This window comes from Balaenoptera physalus (assembly GCF_965194825.1).
Source record: "Balaenoptera physalus genome assembly, chromosome: 11".
Lineage (NCBI taxonomy): Eukaryota > Metazoa > Chordata > Mammalia > Artiodactyla > Balaenopteridae > Balaenoptera > Balaenoptera physalus.
In genome coordinates, this window is record NC_138896.1 from 24109564 (window position 1) to 24128519 (window position 18956).

The window sequence follows — 18956 nt, forward strand, 5'->3', positions numbered from 1 at the left end:
TCTCCAGAGTGGTAATGATGACCTGGTTGGACTAGAGTCTCTGAGAACTTCTCTGAGGATCTTTGAAACCACCTGATCCACTCTTATGCTTCTTTCCACCCTGTGTGGCAATTCCCCTGCCCACCCAGACCTTTCTTTTTTTAAAGTAAAACTGGTATATAACTACATTAGTTTCAGGAACATAACGTTTTGGATATTTATATACACTAGAAAGCGATCACCACAGTAAGTCTAGTCACCATGCAACTGATCCTTTTTGCCTAACCACCTTTCTCTCTGATAACTACCAATCTATTCTGTATCTATGATTCATGCTTTTTAAAAATAATTTATTTTATTTACTTATTTTTGGCTGCATTGGGTCTTCGTTGCAGTGCGAGGGCTTCTTCTTGTGGTGGTTTCTCTTGTTGTGGAGCACGGGCTTTAGGCGCTCGGGCTTCAGTAGTTGTGGCACGCGGGCTCTAGAGCGCAGGCTCAGTAGTTGTGGCACATGGGCTTAGTTTCTCCGCGGCATGTGGGATCTTCCCGGACCAGGGCTCGAACCCGTGTCCCCTGCGTTGGCAGGCAGATTCTTAACCACTGCGCCACCAGGGAAGCCCTAGATTCATGCTTTACTGCCAGTTGCTTGCATGTTCCTAATATGTGTTGCTTTTATGAAATTTTAGAATTTTGCTGACACAAAGGATGTTCTCTACCTGGTGTTGGACAGATCCTCGGAACTTCACATCTTTCCTGCATTAACCGGCATGAGCAGCTGTCAACCTCCTGGGGTGGAGGGAGGGGACTGCCTAGAAATTTGGGGACCAAACTCAATTAGGTGGCCTTTACTTGGTCCTATCCAAAGGATTCCAATAAAATATATATATATATATTTTTAATTTATTTTTATTTATTTATTTATTTTTGGCTGTGTTGGGTCTTCATTTCTGTGCGAGGGCTTTCTCTAGTTGTGGCAAGCGGGGGCCACTCTTCATCGCGGTGCGCGGGCCTCTCACTGTCGCGGCCTCTTTTGTTGCGGAGCACAGGCTCCAGACGCGCAGGCTCAGTAGTTGTGGCTCACAGGCCTAGTTGCTCCGCGGCATGTGGGATCTTCCCAGACCAGGGCTCGAACCCGTGTCCCCTGCATTGGCAGGCAGATTCTCAACCACTGCGCCACCAGGGAAGCCCAATAAAATATTTTAAAGCAAATAAAAAATAGATTGGTCTCAGTGAAAACAAGACGGTACAGAAAGATTTAGGGACATGAAAGGTTAACCACCAGTGAATGAGCATCACAGTTGACATCTAGCTGTACCTCTTTGCAGCGACATACAAAAAGTAGATTTGCCACATATTGACACCAATGTTAAGAATTTCTAGATTGATTGTGATAGTATACTAATATTTGAGGTTTTTATGACACCATTAACACAGACATCCAATTTTCCTTTTGATCAGTTGGTGAAAACATAGGTTGTCCAGATATATTTTAGAAGCATATACTGGTGGTTGCCAGGTGCAGGGAATGAGGAAATGAAGAGTTACTGTTTAATGGATATAGAGTTTCTGTTTTAGAAGATGAAAAGAGTTCACGGGGATGGATGGTGATGATGGTTGCTCAATGTGATGAATGTTTATTACCACTGAACTGTATGCTTAAAAGTGGTAAAGATGGGGAGGGGGATAAATTGGAAGATTAGGATTAACACATACATGCTACTACATATAAAAAAAGTAACTAATGTGCTATTGTATAGCACAGGGAACTCTACTCAATACTCTGTAATGGCCTATATGGGAAAAGAATGTAACAAAAAAGAGTGGATATATGTATAGCTGATTCACTCTGCTGTATACCTGAAACTAACACGACATTGTAAGTCAACGATACCCCAATAAAAAATTTTTTAAAAAATGGTAAAGATGGTAAATTTTATGTGTATTTCACCACAGTAAAAAAAATGGGGGAAAAAGCATACTTCGTGCTCCTATTTGTCATCGTCATAAAGGAGATTCCCCACCAGCATGTACAGAGTATGCTGCTGTAAGGCTGTATTGTAAATTATCCAGCTTCTGGTAAAGGGGTGTTTGAGCTTCTGGTCATGGTATATACCAGTGCTGATTCCCTATTAATTTGCACCCATTTGAAGTTGTGTTGTAGAATACATTTCCAAAAGTAGAATTTCAGAGTCAAAGGATTTGGGCATTTAAAGTAGTAATGTATGTTCCATAAAGTTGTCCCAGTTTATACTCGTAACAGCAGACTCCTTCAGAGTGCCTGTTTCTCTACCTGCCATCACTACTCCAGGTGGAGTGTACCAGTTTGTGTACCTAATAATTCATCTTTTAAATACTGCACATCTTTTGCATCTGTTTTCCTATGGAACGTTTCCAGCTTGGTCCCCACTCAGCAAAGATTTTTTCCAACTTTTATTTTCCTTAATCGTCTTTGCCAGATCTTTTTTTTTTTCCCTCCTTGAAATTGCCCTGTTTGGTACTCCCTACAGGACACAGTTAGCTGCTCCCATTGCTATTCTCTGACCACGGGTTCTGTATAATCTTAGCAGCCACCATATATTTAGTGCTTTGGTCTGTCGTTGGCTTTTTATGTGTTTCATTTTATTGAATCCTTAAAACCTTGCCAAGTAGATATGTATCTACCCTACCTTGCAAGCAAGGAGAGGAAAGCTCAGGGATGTTAAATAATTTCCCTAAGGTCAGAGAGATAGGAGGTATTGAGGCCCCTGAGCTGGACACTGGTGTTTGTCAAGTGGAGTAAAATTGAAGCTTGGTTCTCACCCAGACACTCCAAGGACAAAGCAAGTGGCAGAAGCTGAGCTCCGCTGAAGTTAAGAGATAAGATGAGCATTCCTGAGGTCAAGGTAAACTTCCCTGTCTGCACATGCGCAGGAAGGCTCCTTGGGGGTCAAAAAGGGAGGGGGCACCACCCCATAATAAGTGTCGACATACCCCCCACAGGCCTCTGCAGCGGAATCCATCTTGGCAAAAAGCTGCACTCGCATCTTGGGGAGGGTCTAGGACTGGTCAGCTGTGAAAAAAGAAACGATAATTGGCTAAAGGTAAACAAAGACCCGGAAGACCCGTCCTACATGTGATTTAAATCACCCTTTCACGGTACTCCTCATTAGAGAGGACACCCATATCCTTTCTCTCCGTGTATTTCTGCCTTGCTTCTGTCTTAAATAAACTGTTTCTCTGTGTGCTGTTCTCCCACTTGTGCTGTGTCTCTAATAATAAACTTTGTACCTGTTCTTACAGTTGTTGCCTCCTTGAAACATTCTTGCTTTCAAATGGGGCAAGAGCCAGGGAACTTTGCTTCTAGCCTCTAGCCCCTGCTGGACTAGCGGCTAGGTTCTATTCCCGGGCAGGAACTAAGATCTCTCTTCAGGACCACTCACTGGTCTCTCCGAGATCAGTGTCAGTCAGGATTCAAATTCCTTTCTGTCTAGTATATAATATACCTATGGCCTAGCTTTAAACATTTCCAATAACTGAAGCAAACCTTTCTTTGATTCCATTTTTCTTTTTCTCCCTCCCACTCAGAGGATGTCACCCAGCTGAATTGTGGCTGTATCATTCTTTGGCTTTTCTTTGTACTCTGAATTGAATGTGTCCCTAAAATATTGTTTGGTTTTGTGTTTTGTATCTTTTTGAGCTTCATAAATATGGACTAATACTCCACGTAGTTATGTTGCAGCTTGGTTCTTTTTTGTTCACATACTTCCCTATAGTTTAGATTCTACCCTTCCAAACACATTTCTGCCCATTTTTATTTAGGCAAAAAAAAAAAAACAACAACAATTCTAGGTTGATGGGTGTCTCTGGGTAGTGTACATGAGGACTTGCATTTGTAAGTGCATTTTTCTAGGGTGACAGTATCACATAGGAAGTACAGGGGACTGGTTAAGATGTAGGGAGCCAGACTGAATACTTACAGCTGTTCAACTTTGGCTAAGTTACTTAGCCACTCTATTTCCTCATTTGTAAATGGATAAAAGAGTACCTACTGTTTTGTTTTTAAATTTCTTTATTTTTATTTTTGGTTGTGTTGGGTCTTTGTTGCTGCGCACAGGCTTTCTCCGGTTGCGGTGAGCAGGGGCTCCTCTTCGTGGCGGTGCATGGGCTTCTCATTGCGGTGGCTTCTCCTGTTGCAGAGCACGGGCTCTAGGTGCGCTGGCTTCAGTAGTTGTGGCACGTGGGCTCAGTAGTTGTGGCTCGCGAGCTCTAGAGCGCAGGCTCAGTAGTTGTGGCGAACGGGCTGAATTGCTCCGCGGCATGTGGGATCTACCCGGGCCAGGGCTCGAACCCGTGTCCCCTGCATCGGCAGGCGGATTCTTAACCACTGCACCACCAGGGAAGCCCCAAAGAGTACCTACTCTTATGGAGTTGTTAGGTTTAACTATATTTAAATGCACTTAAAACTGCCTAACACATAGTAAGCCTTATTTAGGCATTAGCTACAATTATATTATTCCAAATAGTTTAGACATTAGCTAACATAGCCTAGTCAGTACCTCATCCAGTTTTCCTTAGTCCTTGACATTACTATTAAATGGTCAACTTCATTTCTTGTCCATAGGGTCTCTTCTGCATTCTCTTGCAGAGAATGATCCAAGTCCTGCCCTAGGTGTTCAGACCCTCCTTCCTTTGTCAGTCCCAGGTTTAGAGTATAAGAGTGAGGGACTTCCATGGTGGTGCAGTGGTTAAGAATCCAGCGGACATGGGTTCCATCTGATCCCTGGTCCAGGAGGATCCCACATGCCACCGAGCAATTGGGCCCATGCGCCACAACTCCTGAGCCTGCGCTCTAGAGCCCGTGAGCCACAACTGCTGAAGCCTGCACACCTAGAGCCCGTGCTCTGCAGCAAGAGAAGCCACTGCAATGAGAAGGCCATGAGTCGCAACCAAAGAGTAGCCCCCACTCGCCGCAACTAGAGAAAGCCTGCGTGCAGCAACGAAGACCCAACGCAGCCATAAATAAATAAAATAAATAAATAAATAAATAAATAAATAAATAAATAAATAAATTTACATTAAAAAGATTGAGCTACAGCCATGGTGAAGATGGTCACGTGAACTTTTCTTAATTCCAGGCATGGAAATCACTTTCCAGTCCTCGCATTCTTGAGCCCTACAGCCTCTCTTCACGGGGGTGACAGTGATTTGATAAGACCCCTACCCCAAAGCACACTGAATCTTCTTCACCCCCAGGAGCACTTTCAGAAGTAAACAGTCCTCCCAACCCACTAGGCAGATCTCATAGCTCTCTAAAATTAATCTACGCAGAGACTGGCCTGCCATCTCAGCTACTGAAGCCCGTGAGCCTCCCAGGCCTGTTTCCCCAGGCCTCTCATCCCTGGAATCCTTAGCAACTGGCTAGTGCACAAGTCCCTCCAGAATGATGCCTCTACCTGCCTGTTGCTTGTGCCCGAACTCTTGGAGTCTGCTTGAGTCCTGTTTGCATATTCTATATCCAATTTGTCAGCAAATCATGCTGGCGATACCTTAACACCAAAATTTGGCCGCATCTCACAACTCTACTGCTCCTTGACTCTGGTGGGATCCACCGTCGTCTCACTTAGCTCCCCTGCGTGATGCAACAGCCTCCAACAAAGCTTCTGGATGTAATCTGGTTTGTGAGGAAATCCTAGAGCCAAGAAATAAAAACTGTTTTGGACATTGTTTGCAGGAATATAACTTTATAGAATCCCTTTGGAAAACAGTTTAGCAGTACCTACTAAAAATGAGGCATGCTCTCTTCAACCCAGTGTTTCCACTTCTGGTGATGCACCCTAAACACTCACATACAGATACAAGGATTAATATACACATCCTTGATGGTACTGTTGGTAAGGGGGGAGAAAATAAGGAACTCACGTGTTCTCCAATAGGGAAGTGGGGGTATATTCATAAAATACACCATGTGTTACATGCAGCAGTAGGATGACTAACATACCAGCGTGGATTAATCTCACAATGTGAAGAATAAAAGCAGATCACAGAAAAATAGTATGTAATGCTTAGAAACATTTACCACTAAACAATATATTGCTTAAAGTTCCTACTGTACAGCACAGTATATTCAATATCCTGTGATAAATTGGATAGAAAATAATATGAAAAGGAATATATATATATATATGTGTAACAATCATTTTGCTGTAGAGCAGACATTAACACAACATTGTAAATCAACCATACTTCAATAAAATAAATTTTTAAAAAACAATATACTGTTTGGAGTTAAGTATCATAGTAAAAACAAAAAGAAATGCATAGGACCGGGGCTTCCATGGTGGCACAGTGGTTGAGAATCCACTTGACAATGCAGGGGAAACGGGTTCGATCCCTGGTCTCGGAAAATCCCACATGCCGCGGAGCAACTGAGCCCGTGCGCCACAACTACTGAGCCCATGTGCCACAACTACTGCAGCCCACGCGCCCGTGTTCCACACGAGAGAAGCCACCGCAATGAGGAGCCCAGGCACCACAACAAAGAGTAGCCTCCACTTGCCACAACTAGAGAAAGCCCGCGTGCAGCAACGAATACCCAACACAGCCAAAATAAATAAATAAATAAAATAAACAGAAAAAAAAAAACCCTGCCTCCTCCCACTTGTGCTGTTATGTTTTCTACGCTCAAGACATATGAGTACAGCAATGAGTCTACTTCTCTGTGGGTTGTGAACCCCGCACTGTTGCCTTAATGTCCCTCACATTTTCATTTTAGGCACTTAACAAGGGGTCTTGCATTGCCCACAAAGGATGAAGAAACAAAGGCCAAAACAAATTACCAAATATAACTGTATCTAAAACAGGAAGGAAGGTAATGCACAGAAAGTTGAAATCCAGGCTAAAAAACTAAATGGAAGAATTACGTGCACAGCAAAAAATCTGAAGTTTTAAAGGAGCTAGAATCTGGGTCCCGCCAACCTCTCCCACTTTACAGCACCATCCCGACCAGTTTGCTTTCAAGTGAGCCACCTGCCAACCTGCTGTAGCATATGATGCTGTTAAAGAGGAGTAAACATTCCCGCCCCGCCCTCGCAGGCTCACCACCACATCACATTTATTTTAAAGCGGTGGACAGCCTAGAGGCTGCAAGTGACAAGGCAGAAGGCCGAATTCCGGACTCAGATTAATCCTGGCACCACCAATCATCCGAGGCTGAACCAGGAATGAAGAAGGCAGAAAGGAAACAGGGGAGTGGCCCGGACCCCAGGCTGGGAAAGATGAGGAACTGGGAGAGCCCCAAAGGCCTAATGATAGCTGAATTTCTACAGAGATTTTTTTTCTTCCTCAAGCCCCAGTCCAGCCCGAGGAAAACGGGAGCGGTTCTGGGCGGGGACAGGGGCGCAGTGGATCCAACCCTGCCCTTCCCTCCCCACGCCCCTGACCGAAAACGTCCCTTCTAAGGCGTTGGGAACCTTCTCCAATTTAAGAACCGTCTGTTTACCTGATTACTTTTCTTTTGAAAATTCAAATTTTCCCATCCCCAGATATTCCATCCATATAGGGCTAAAGATGACGCCAAAACTATACTGCATTATCTCTTTCCTTGTCCTTCCTATTTTAAAAATAAGATGGGAAAAACGCCGGGATGGCCAAGGCAATTCTCAGGCAGCCCGGCCCCTCCGCGAACCGGCCCAAACGCGGCTGCTTCCATCAGCGTCAGGCTCCAATCAGCGTCTCTTTGGGCCACAGATACCCCACCCTCTTAGAGAAACTCCGGATCGTTCTGTAATTTGGGTCTCCCCGGAATCGTGTACCCCCTAATCCTACTTTAAACAATCAAACTTATTTGAGCCCCACGAACCTCTCACCGCCCTACTTATTACAAGCCTAGTGCTCATCCTTCCGGTCGACATCCAACTACTTGGCAGGCGGCTCGCCAGGGAAACGGAGACTGGGTGGCCGGAGTCAACAACGACTCTTCCCGGCGCCTCTCCCCCCTTCCCTTAGGACTCCAGTTTCCTCCAGCGAATCCCAGAAGAGTCTGGAGAGTTCTGGGAGGGGCGGCACCCAGGGGGCTGATTGGTCCCAGAAAACCAGGGGGCAGGACCTGAGGCGAAACCCCTGGAATATTCCCGACCCGGCAGCCGCACTGAGCTCTGTGATTGGCTGAGGAGGGAAAAGGCGGAGCTTGATGAAAAACCATAAACACAGAGCCGCCCTCAGAGAAACGGCAAGCCTGGAGAGAGCTGCTAGGATTGGTGCGGTTGGTGAGCGCAGCTTCCGCAGACACACTATCTGCGAGGACCACCCCGAGCGGCACCGGCGCGTTCAGTTTTCGGATTCCGAAAGGACCGAGCTCCTCGTCGCTGAACTCGTTGGCCGTTTTCAGGTCTGAAGTTCGTTGCGGAGCCGAGAGGGCGGGACACCGGCATGGCGAAAAGCACGGCCATTGGCATCGATCTGGGCACCACCTACTCCTGCGTGGGGGTGTTCCAGCACGGCAAAGTAGAGATCATCGCCAACGATCAGGGCAACCGCACCACCCCCAGCTACGTGGCCTTCACGGACACCGAGCGGCTCATCGGCGACGCGGCCAAGAACCAGGTGGCGCTGAACCCACAGAACACCGTGTTTGACGCGAAGCGGCTGATCGGCCGCAAGTTCGGCGACCCTGTGGTGCAGTCGGACATGAAGCACTGGCCTTTCCGGGTGATCAACGATGGTGACAAGCCCAAGGTGCAGGTGAGCTACAAGGGGGAGACCAAGGCGTTCTACCCCGAGGAGATCTCGTCGATGGTGCTGACCAAGATGAAGGAGATCGCCGAGGCGTACCTGGGCCACCCGGTGAGCAACGCGGTGATCACCGTGCCGGCCTACTTCAACGACTCGCAGCGCCAGGCCACCAAGGATGCGGGGGTGATCGCGGGGCTGAACGTGCTGAGGATCATCAACGAGCCCACGGCTGCCGCCATCGCCTACGGCCTGGACCGGACGGGCAAGGGGGAGCGCAACGTGCTCATCTTTGACCTGGGCGGGGGCACGTTCGACGTGTCCATCCTGACGATCGACGACGGCATCTTCGAGGTGAAGGCCACGGCCGGGGACACCCACCTGGGTGGGGAGGACTTCGACAACAGGCTGGTGAACCACTTCGTGGAGGAGTTCAAGAGGAAGCACAAGAAGGACATCAGCCAGAACAAGCGGGCCGTGAGGCGACTGCGCACCGCCTGCGAGAGGGCCAAGAGGACCCTGTCGTCCAGCACCCAGGCCAGCCTGGAGATCGATTCCCTGTTCGAGGGCATCGACTTCTACACGTCCATCACCAGGGCGCGGTTCGAAGAGCTGTGCTCGGACCTGTTCCGGAGCACCCTGGAGCCGGTGGAGAAGGCTCTGCGCGACGCCAAGCTGGACAAGGCTCAGATCCAAGACCTGGTCCTGGTGGGGGGCTCCACCCGCATCCCCAAGGTGCAGAAGCTGCTGCAGGACTTCTTCAACGGGCGCGACCTCAACAAGAGCATCAACCCCGACGAGGCGGTGGCCTATGGGGCGGCGGTGCAGGCAGCCATCCTGATGGGAGACAAGTCTGAGAACGTGCAGGACCTGCTGCTGCTGGACGTGGCTCCCCTGTCGCTGGGGCTGGAGACGGCTGGGGGCGTGATGACTGCCCTGATCAAGCGCAACTCCACCATCCCCACCAAGCAGACGCAGATCTTCACCACCTATTCGGACAACCAGCCCGGCGTGCTGATCCAGGTGTACGAGGGCGAGAGGGCCATGACGCGGGACAACAACCTGCTGGGGCGCTTCGAGCTGAGCGGCATCCCACCGGCCCCCAGGGGAGTGCCCCAGATCGAGGTGACCTTCGACATCGACGCCAATGGCATCCTGAACGTCACGGCCATGGACAAGAGCACGGGCAAGGCCAACAAGATCACCATCACCAACGACAAGGGCCGGCTGAGCAAGGAGGATATCGAGCGCATGGTGCAGGAGGCGGAGAAGTACAAAGCCGAGGACGAGGTCCAGCGCGAGAGGGTGTCTGCCAAGAACGCCCTGGAGTCGTACGCCTTCAACATGAAGAGCGCCGTGGAGGATGAGGGGCTGAAGGGCAAGATCAGCGAGGCCGACAAGAAGAAGGTGCTGGACAAGTGCCAGGAGGTGATTTCCTGGCTGGACGCCAACACCTTGGCCGAGAAGGACGAGTTTGAGCACAAGAGGAAGGAGCTGGAGCAGGTGTGTAACCCCATCATCAGCGGACTGTACCAGGGGGCGGGTGGCCCCGGGGCTGGCGGCTTTGGGGCCCAGGCCCCTAAAGGGGGCTCTGGGTCTGGCCCCACCATTGAGGAGGTGGATTAGGGGACTTACTATTGTTTCTCTGTATTCCTCTTTGAGACAGAGGAGACCCAAGGACCTTGGTATTTCCCTGTATGTTAGTCCTCTACTATAGCAGTTCATTCTAAGGTTAGCTTTTAACCTTGAATAATTAGCTTGCTTGTCTTTGTTATTTCTGTATGTTATAACCAATGCGTTCACCAGAATGATTTGCGTTTCATGTAAGTTGGTACTGTAAGGGTCGCTTTCCTTTTTTGTTTTTCCCTCTCTCAAATGGATTAACACTGCCACCTTCTGTCCTATTTTTTGCTTTGTAAACATACCAAAACTCATGGAATTAAAAACTTGTATGCTTAAGGAATAAGAATAAAATGTTAAATATGTATGTCTGCTTTTATTTGGGGAGGGATAATAGTCTCTTCTCTGAAACCCATAGACCATGAAAGGGCTGTACTTCTGAAGAGAGTATCATACGTATTAGGAGCCGTGGGTATGGCTGTTTTTGTTGGGACTTTACTGTAGGTGGTAAATCACATCCAGGACAGAAAACAAATTCCAAGTGCCCATTTTGATTGGGGTGGGGTTTGTTTTAGGTAAAAGTAGGGATGGGAGCTGCAGTAGGGTTTTGGGGAGGAGAGATTGTTGTGGTGTCAAAGGCAGTGTTGAGAGGGGTTCATGGTTCCTTAGGGTCTTGCACTCACTGTGTGCAGAGCTGTTCATTTCTTACTAGACCTGTGAGTCTTCCAGGCTTTTATTTAAGTTATGAATTTAGGGGTGGACGAAACAGTAAAAATGAGATGCAGATTCATACTCTGTTTTATAAATCCCACTTGAGTGACTTAGTGCAAATTACTTAGCCTCTTAGTTTTGGTTGGCTCCTTTCAAAATAAAGCATTTGTCTGAGTGGCCTCAGTTCCAAAGATCTAGATCACTTGAGCAGAAATGTGCTATAGGCAAGCAACATGTTCAATGAAGATCACTGGAGCTGCAGTTATTCAACTGAGGGTCTGGGGGAGTGAGATACTGAGAGTTTGGGGGCATGGCAATAAAGAGGAATGGGCCAGGCACTGCACCTGGTTCTCTGAGTCCCTCCTGTAATCCTCAGTAGTTCTCATCACACCACCCTCTAGCTTAGGTATTGTAAAGTTTTTTTTTTTCATAGGTAGCATGTGGAGGTGGTCACTTAAGCTATATCCAGAGCAAAACTAGGCAGGGACAAGTGATGATTTGGGGGCCGGGGTTTTTTCACACTGCCTGAACACTGGGGCTAGCGTGGGTGGTTCCTGTCTGGCTGTAAGTGGTGGTTTTACCCCAGTTTTAACAATCAGTAGCCTTTTTGTTCTTTTCATGGACAGTCTCAAAACAGAAGCAACTTAATAGCACATTTAATTATGAACGAAGAGGAAATAAAAGCTGTGCAGCATAGATCTGGCAAGATGGGGAGATGGGCGTTCCTCCCACACAAGCCCTTCCCTAGGGGCTGCTTCTCACTGGAGCAGTTAAACGTCCTTAACACTTCCTCTAGCCTGATAAATCCCAACCTTGTTCCTTCTAAAAACTGAGCCTGGGAGTATCTACTCCAGAATCAAATTAAAGTTCCCTGTGTTCTATCTTTCAATAAATCCTTCCTCTCTGGGAAACTGAAACATCTTAGGAAATGACAAAGTATGGGAAGCCTTGTAAAGGAAAAGCTTGTAAAGGAAATAGTATAGTTTTGGTTCCTGGGCCAATTCTCAAAGGCCGGTGTTACTTACAAGATAGGTGCACTGTAATATTATAGGCTCTGACCATAGCATATAGTATGTGCAGTTTAACTGCTGCAGAAGCAGAAATTGGGGGCTTGCTTAACTTTTAAAAAATTTAGCCAGCCAAGCAATAGAGGGAATAAACCTTGTAACTTCAAATCACTGGAGCCATGGTTCTCCAACCCAGTGGTATACTGAGACCATTTGGGAAGCTAAAGAAATACTGATACCGGGATTCCCTGGTGGCACAGTGGTTAAGAATCCGCCTGCCATTGCAGGGGACACGGGTTCGAGCCCTTGTCCGGAAAGATACCACATGTTGCAGAGCAACTAAGCCCGTGCGCCACAACTACTGAGCCTGCACTCTCGAGCCTGGGAGCCACAACTCCTGAAGCCTGCGTGCCTAGAGCCCGTGCTCCACAACAAGACAACACACCGCAATGAGAAGCCCGCGCACCGCAACGGAGAGTAGCCCCCACTCACCACAACTAGAGAAAGCCCGCGTGCAGCAACGAAGACCCAACGCAGCCATAAATAAATAAATAAATAAATTTATTTCTTTAAAAAAAAAAAAGAAAAAAGAAAAAAGAAATACTGATACCGGTTCCGGAAGAATCAGAGTCTCTGGAAGTAGGCCAAGAAATTGTATAGAATTAAAATTGTCTCTGTTTCAACCAAAGTTGAGAAAAAGCCACTGCACCAGAGGCTACTCCTGATTATGTTTTTAGAGGTATGGGGACCCAAGAGAGGCAGGACAGGAAGGTGTCAGTGCTTCCAGGAGCAGCAGCTGGTGGCAAGGGGCTTTCTGCTGTGAACCAGTGCTGGAAGCCTTCCACGGCCTTAAAGTGTTGATTCACTGGCAGCAGCAGCGATGATAAAGGTTAGGGAAATCGCCAGCAACGGCTTAACGGGCCAAAGAAGAGAATTCCTGAGGCTGGGCCAACTACTTTCATGAGTCCTCATTAGGGAAACGGTTCATTAAAAAGCAACATCAGGAAATTTTCTTGTCCAGTGGTTAGGACTCGGCGCTTTCACTGCGGGCCTGGGTTCAGTCCTAAGATCCTGCAAGCGGCGCGCCGCGGCCAATAAAAACAGCCACTTTAGAATATGAGAAGTCATCACCTACCTGTACATATACACTTCCTGGAACTTAAAATCACTTTGCAACATCAACCACAGGCGGAACTCAACCACTGGGAGCTGAGAAATGTGTCAAATAAACAGATGAATACTATAGGATTCTTGGAAGAGATTTTTAAAATAATATTTATTTTGGGCTGTGCCGGGTCTTAGTTGAGGCACATGGGATCTTTGTTGCGGCATGTTTAGTTAAATTCATTAACTTGAGATGTCTGGTTTTAATTTTTTTTTAAATGTAATTTATTTTTTATACAGCAGGTTTTTATTAGTTATCTATTTTATACATATTAGTGTATACACGTCAATCCCAACCTCCCAGTTCATCCCACCACCATCCCCCCCCCCGCCACTTTCCCCCCTTGGTGTCCATACATTTGTTCTCTACATCTGTGTCTCTATTTCTGCCCTGCAAACCGGTTCATCTGTACCATTTTTCTAGGTTCCACATATATGCGTTAATATACGATATTTGTTTTTCTCTTTCTGAGTTACTTCACTCTGTATGACAGTCTCTAGATCCATCCTCATCTCTACAAATGACCCAATTTCGTTCCTTTTTATGGCTGAGTAATATTCCATTGTATATCTGTACCACATCTTCCGTATCCATTCGTCTGTCGATGGGCATTTAGGTTGCTTCCATGACCTGGCTATTGTAAATAGTACTGCAATAAACATTGGGGTGCATGTGTCTTTTTGAATTATGGTTTTCTCTGGGTATATGCCCAATAGTGGGATTGCTGGATCATATGGTAAGGCTATTTTTAGTTTTTTAAGGAACCTCCACACTGTTCTCCATAGTGGACACATATACACTACCAAATGTAAAATAGCTAGCTAGTAGGAAGCAGCCACATAGCACAGGGAGATCACCTCTGTGCTTTGTGTCCACCTAGAGGGGTGGGATAGGGAGGGTGGGAGGGAGAAGCAAGAGGGAGGAGATATGGGGATATATGTATATGTATGTCTGATTCACTTTGTTATATAGCAGAAACTAACACACCATTGTAAAGCAATTATACTCCAATAAAGATGTTAAAAAAAAAAAAGCTACAATGAGGTATCACCTCACACCAGTTAGGATATGAATACAAACAACAAATGCTGGAGAGGGTGTGGAGAAAAGGGAACCCTCTTACACTGTTGGTGGGAATGCAAATAGATACAGCCACTATAGAGAACAGTATGGAGGTTCTTTAATTTTTTAATTAGTTTATTTTTGGCTGCATTGGGTCTTCTCTGCTGCGTGAGGGCCTTCTCTAGCTGCAGCAATCGGGGTCTACTCTTCGTTGTGGTGTGTGGGCTTCTCATTGTGGTGGCTTCTTTTTGTTGCGGAGCACGGGCTCTAGATGCGCGGGCTTCAGTAGCTGTGACACGCAGGCTCTAGACCGTACGCTCAGTAGTTGTGGCGCAGGGGCTTAGTTGCTCCGCGGCATGTGGGATCTTCCTGGACCAGGGATCGAACCCGTTTCCCCTGCATTGGCAGGCAGATTCTTTACCACTGCGCCACCAGGGAAATCCCTTGTTTTCTCTAATTGACAGTAATCTTATGAAGTGCCGACTACCCGATCTTTGTCGCAAAAACTCTTATATAGCCTGGCTTCTCCCTTACCTCTTCAGGGCTGAGAGGCTGCGACCCGGGCCTAAGTCCTCAGTTTTTTTTCTTTCCCCAAACCCCAAGTCCTCAGCTTTATCCACCAAATAAAACAGATTCTCAACTTTTAGGTCGTGCAGTTTTTTTTCAGTGGACACAATTATACCTTAATAAAGGTGTTTAAAAAAAAAAAAAAAGGACAGGAAGTTTAATGTACCTGACAGGTCTTGCAAATTCAGATTTCGCTGGCTAGACAGAACAGGGTGACAGTCCCTTGGAGTAACCCCCGTATCCAAACCGGGACAAGTGAGAAATAGAAGTCCTTTGGTTACACCAGCAGGGACAGGACTATCTGGGAGGCCACCCAGGAAGAGCGTTCAGCTGCGCGCCACTTGGCAGCGTCGGGGACGTTCTCCGGCCTGGCCAGTAAAGTCACCTGTTTTTTGTTATTCAAAATTCACAAAACATCTCCGAATATTTGCCCAGAAAAATGTGAAACGTTCACTCATGGCCTCTCTTTCACTTAACTTTAGTCTTGTTTGGACAAGCGATGGGGAAAATTCTGAGGATCGAGACAGGCCTCTCAGAAGACAGCTATAGGCCCGTCAGGCCCCGACGCCACGCCGCCGTAAATAAACGGCCCTGGCCCAGGCCTTGTCGTTCTCTTTGTGCAGTGAACTCGTGGATGGCGAAGATGGTGGCTTTGGGATCCGCCTGGCGGAAAAGGAAGGCTACCGCCTGCGCTATCTTTGCACAGCTGCCGGCGTACAGGTACCTCAGTACCTCAGGGCCGTGTTGGACACTGAGGGGACCGAAGTCTCGGGCTGAGCAGGATGAGCTATCATTACAGACTAGAATTTCTGATGTCTCTGTGACACCACTGCTTGGAACTGACGCAGCCCAGGACAGGGGGGACTCGTGTGGTAGTCGCCCTGGCTTCTGCTAACTCACTGGTTTCTTCCCAGGCCCCTGATTCTCGAAGGAGGGTCCGCAGCGCCTCGAGGGTGAGTGGATTGTGCGATATGGAGTGGCTGGTGGTTGTACTGGGGGAGGACGGGGATGATGATGACCCCAGGTGATTCTGAGTGTCTCGCTGACGCCATCACCGCAGCGCGCTGACCACCTCCATCCCCCGGGTTGGGATCCCTAGTATTTGGGCTCGGGGGAGCCACTTATTCGTGTGTCTCGTTTCTCCATTAGGGAATTAAGACGTTCACCGACCGGTGTGTTATTTTTGAATAAAGGTGAGTGTTAGGTGTGCGGGCGCTCTCAAGTGTCTCACTTTTTTAACTCCCCAGAGTTTTGTTTAAGCCTTGCTAAACCTGCTTTCTCCACCTGTTTTACTACTATAAACTACCCTGCATGCTGGGCTTCCTTGATGGAGCTGTTCTCCGCAGTTCTAAGTTTGTTTCCTACTTCTTTTCTCTCCTGAACTTCCCGTCCCTGAATTCTTAATTTGCTAGATCCTTATACGGGGGCTGTTGTTTTTGAATGTTCTAGATTCCTCCCCATAATGGCTTCCCTTGATCCAGGTCTCCCTAAATTGGGGATGATGATTTCTCAGACTAGAGTCTCTGATGCTGGTCCTGATGTCAAAATTAATTTCTGACTCATTTGGGGAACTGGATACTTGGATTTTTGAGAGGAGCCAATGGGAGGGCTGTAGCTCTCTGCTTGTATTTCTCATCGGTGGTCCTGCTTTCATCTTTCTAGCTTGAGAGCTTTGGAAGCCCAGCCGGGGCAGTGCCCCTTCACAGAGATTCAGGGATAGCCTGGTGGCTGAAGGCCTAAAGTTTGGAATTCTCCTCTTGGAGAAGTGCTGTTGGGATGGCTGGGATGCCCAGGTAATGGTTCCTGCCACTTCATCAACAAGCTGTGACAAAAAGTGGAGAGTGACAAGAAGTGGAGAGTAGCGTGCCTTTTGCCTGGGTACTGTGGTAATTCTCTTGCTGGTTTTCCTACCATCTCCAGAGTGGTAATGATGACCTGGTTGGACTAGAGTCTCTGAGACCTTCTCTGAGGATCTTTGAAACCACCTGATCCACTCTTATGCTTCTTTCCACCCTGTGTGGCAATTCCCCTGCCCACCCAGACCTTTCTTTTTTTTAAAGTAAAACTGGTATATAACTACATTAGTTTCAGGAACGTAACGTTTTGGATATTTATATACACTAGAAAGCGATCACCACAGTAAGTCTAGTCACCATGCAATTGATCCTTTTTGCCTAACCACCTTTCTCTCTGATAACTACCACTCTGTTTCTGTATCTATGATTCATGCTTTTTTAAAATAAATTTATTTATTTTATTTACTTATTTTTGGCTGCATTGGGTCTTCGTTGCAGTGCGAGGGCTTCTTCTTGTGGTGGTTTCTCTTGTTGTGGAGCACGGGCTTTAGGCGCTCAGGCTTCAGTAGTTGTGGCACGTGGGCTCTAGAGCGCAGGCTCAGTAGTTGTGGCACATGGGCTTAGTTTCTCCGCAGCATGTGGGATCTTTCCAGACTGGGGCTCGAGCCCGTGTTCCCTGTATTGGCAGGCGGATTCTTAACCACTGCGCCACCAGGGAAGCCCTAGATTCATGCTTTACTGCCAGTTGCTTGCATGTTTCTAATATGTGTTGCTTTTATGAAATTTTAGAATTTTGCTGACACAAAGGATGTTCTCTACCTGGTGTTGGACAGATCCTTGGAACTTCACATCTTTCCTGCATTAACCCGCGTGAGCAGCTGTCAACCTCCTGGGGTGGAGGGAGGGGACTGTCTAGAAATTGGGGACCAAAATCAATTAGGTGGCCTTTACTTGGTCTTACCCAAAGGATTCCAATAAAATATTTTAAAGCAAATAAAAAATAGATTGGTCTCAGTGAAAACAAGACGGTACAGAAAGATTTAGGGACATGAAAGGTTAACCACCAGTGAATGAGCATCACAGTTGACATCTAGCTGTACCTCTTTGCAGCGACATACAAAAAGTAGATTTGCCACATATTGACGCCAATGTTAAGGATTTCTAGATTGATTGTGATACTATTCTAATATTTGAGGTTCTTATGACACCATTAACACAGACATCCAGTTTGCCTTTTGATCAATTGGTGAAAACATAGGTTGTCCAGATATAGTTTAAAAGAATATACTGGTGGTTGCCAGGGGCAGGGAATGAGGAAATGAAGAGTTACTGTTTAATGGATATAGAGTTTCTGTTTTAAAAGATGAAAAGAGTTCACGGGGATGGATGGTGATGATGGTTGCTCAATGTGATGAATGTTTATTACCACTGAACTGTATGCTTAAAAGTGGTAAAGATGGGGAGGGGGATAAATTGGAAGATTAGGATTAACACATACATGCTACTACATATAAAAAAAGTAACTAATGCGCTATTGTATAGCACAGGGAACTCTACTCAATACTCTGTAATGGCCTATATGGGAAAAGAATGTAACAAAAAAGAGTGGATATATGTATAGCTGATTCACTCTGCTGTATACCTGAAACTAACACGACATTGTAAGTCAACGATACCCCAATAAAAAATTTTTTAAAAAATGGTAAAGATGGTAAATTTTATGTGTATTTCACCACAGTAAAAAAAAATGGGGGAAAAAGCATACTCCGTGCTCCTATTTGTCATCGTCATAAAGGAGATTCCTCACCAGCATGTACAGAGTATGCTGCTGTAAGGCTGTATTGTAAATTATCCAGCTTCTGGTAAGGGGGCGTTTGAGCTTCTGGTCATGGTATATACCAGTGCTGATTCCCTATTAATTTGCACCCATTTGAAGTTGTGTTGTAGAATACATTTCCAAAAGTAGAATTTCAGAGTCAAAGGATTTGGGCATTTAAAGTAGTAATGTATGTTCCATAAAGTTGTCCCAGTTTATACTCATAACAGCAGTCTCCTTCAGAGTGCCTGTTTCTCTACCTGCCATCACTACTCCAGGTGGAGTGTACCAGTTTGTGTACCTAATAATTCATCTTTTAAATATTGCACATCTTTTGCATCTGTTTTCCTATGGAACGTTTCCAGCTTGGTCTCCACTCAGCAAAGATTTTTTCCAACTTTTATTTTCCTTAATCGTCTTTGCCAGATCTTTTTTTTTTTTCCCTCCTTGAAATTGCCCTGTTTGGTACTCCCTACAGGACACAGTTAGCTGCTCCCATTGCTATTCTCTGACCACGGGTTCTGTAT

General features: G+C 46.6%; 2 protein-coding genes and 1 long non-coding RNA gene across 4 annotated transcripts in view; 2 read left to right on the forward strand and 1 right to left on the reverse strand.

The window, feature by feature from the left end:
* Positions 1-871: 871 nt before the first annotated feature.
* NEU1 (neuraminidase 1) overlaps positions 872-18956 on the reverse strand; it is a 36590-nt gene continuing 18505 nt past the window's right edge. The window contains exon 6 of the mRNA XM_082411554.1: positions 872-3028. Coding sequence (XP_082267680.1) covers positions 3015-3028 — 14 coding nt within the window. The 3' untranslated portion in view covers positions 872-3014. The remainder of the gene's footprint in view (positions 3029-18956) is intronic.
* Positions 8166-10670, forward strand: LOC309637247 (heat shock 70 kDa protein 1B). Its single transcript, XM_082411543.1, has one exon. It carries the CDS (start codon positions 8386-8388, stop codon positions 10309-10311), a length of 1926 nt encoding a protein of 641 aa, XP_082267669.1. The 5' UTR covers positions 8166-8385; the 3' UTR covers positions 10312-10670.
* Positions 14986-18320, forward strand: LOC309637276. 2 transcript variants are annotated; one of them, XR_014250463.1, is made up of 5 exons: positions 14986-15558; positions 15752-15770; positions 15967-16010; positions 16480-16703; positions 17403-18320. It is a non-coding gene; the product is annotated as an uncharacterized lncRNA (long non-coding RNA). The 2 variants fall into 2 exon arrangements; XR_014250464.1 differs by having other exon boundaries at positions 15173-15770.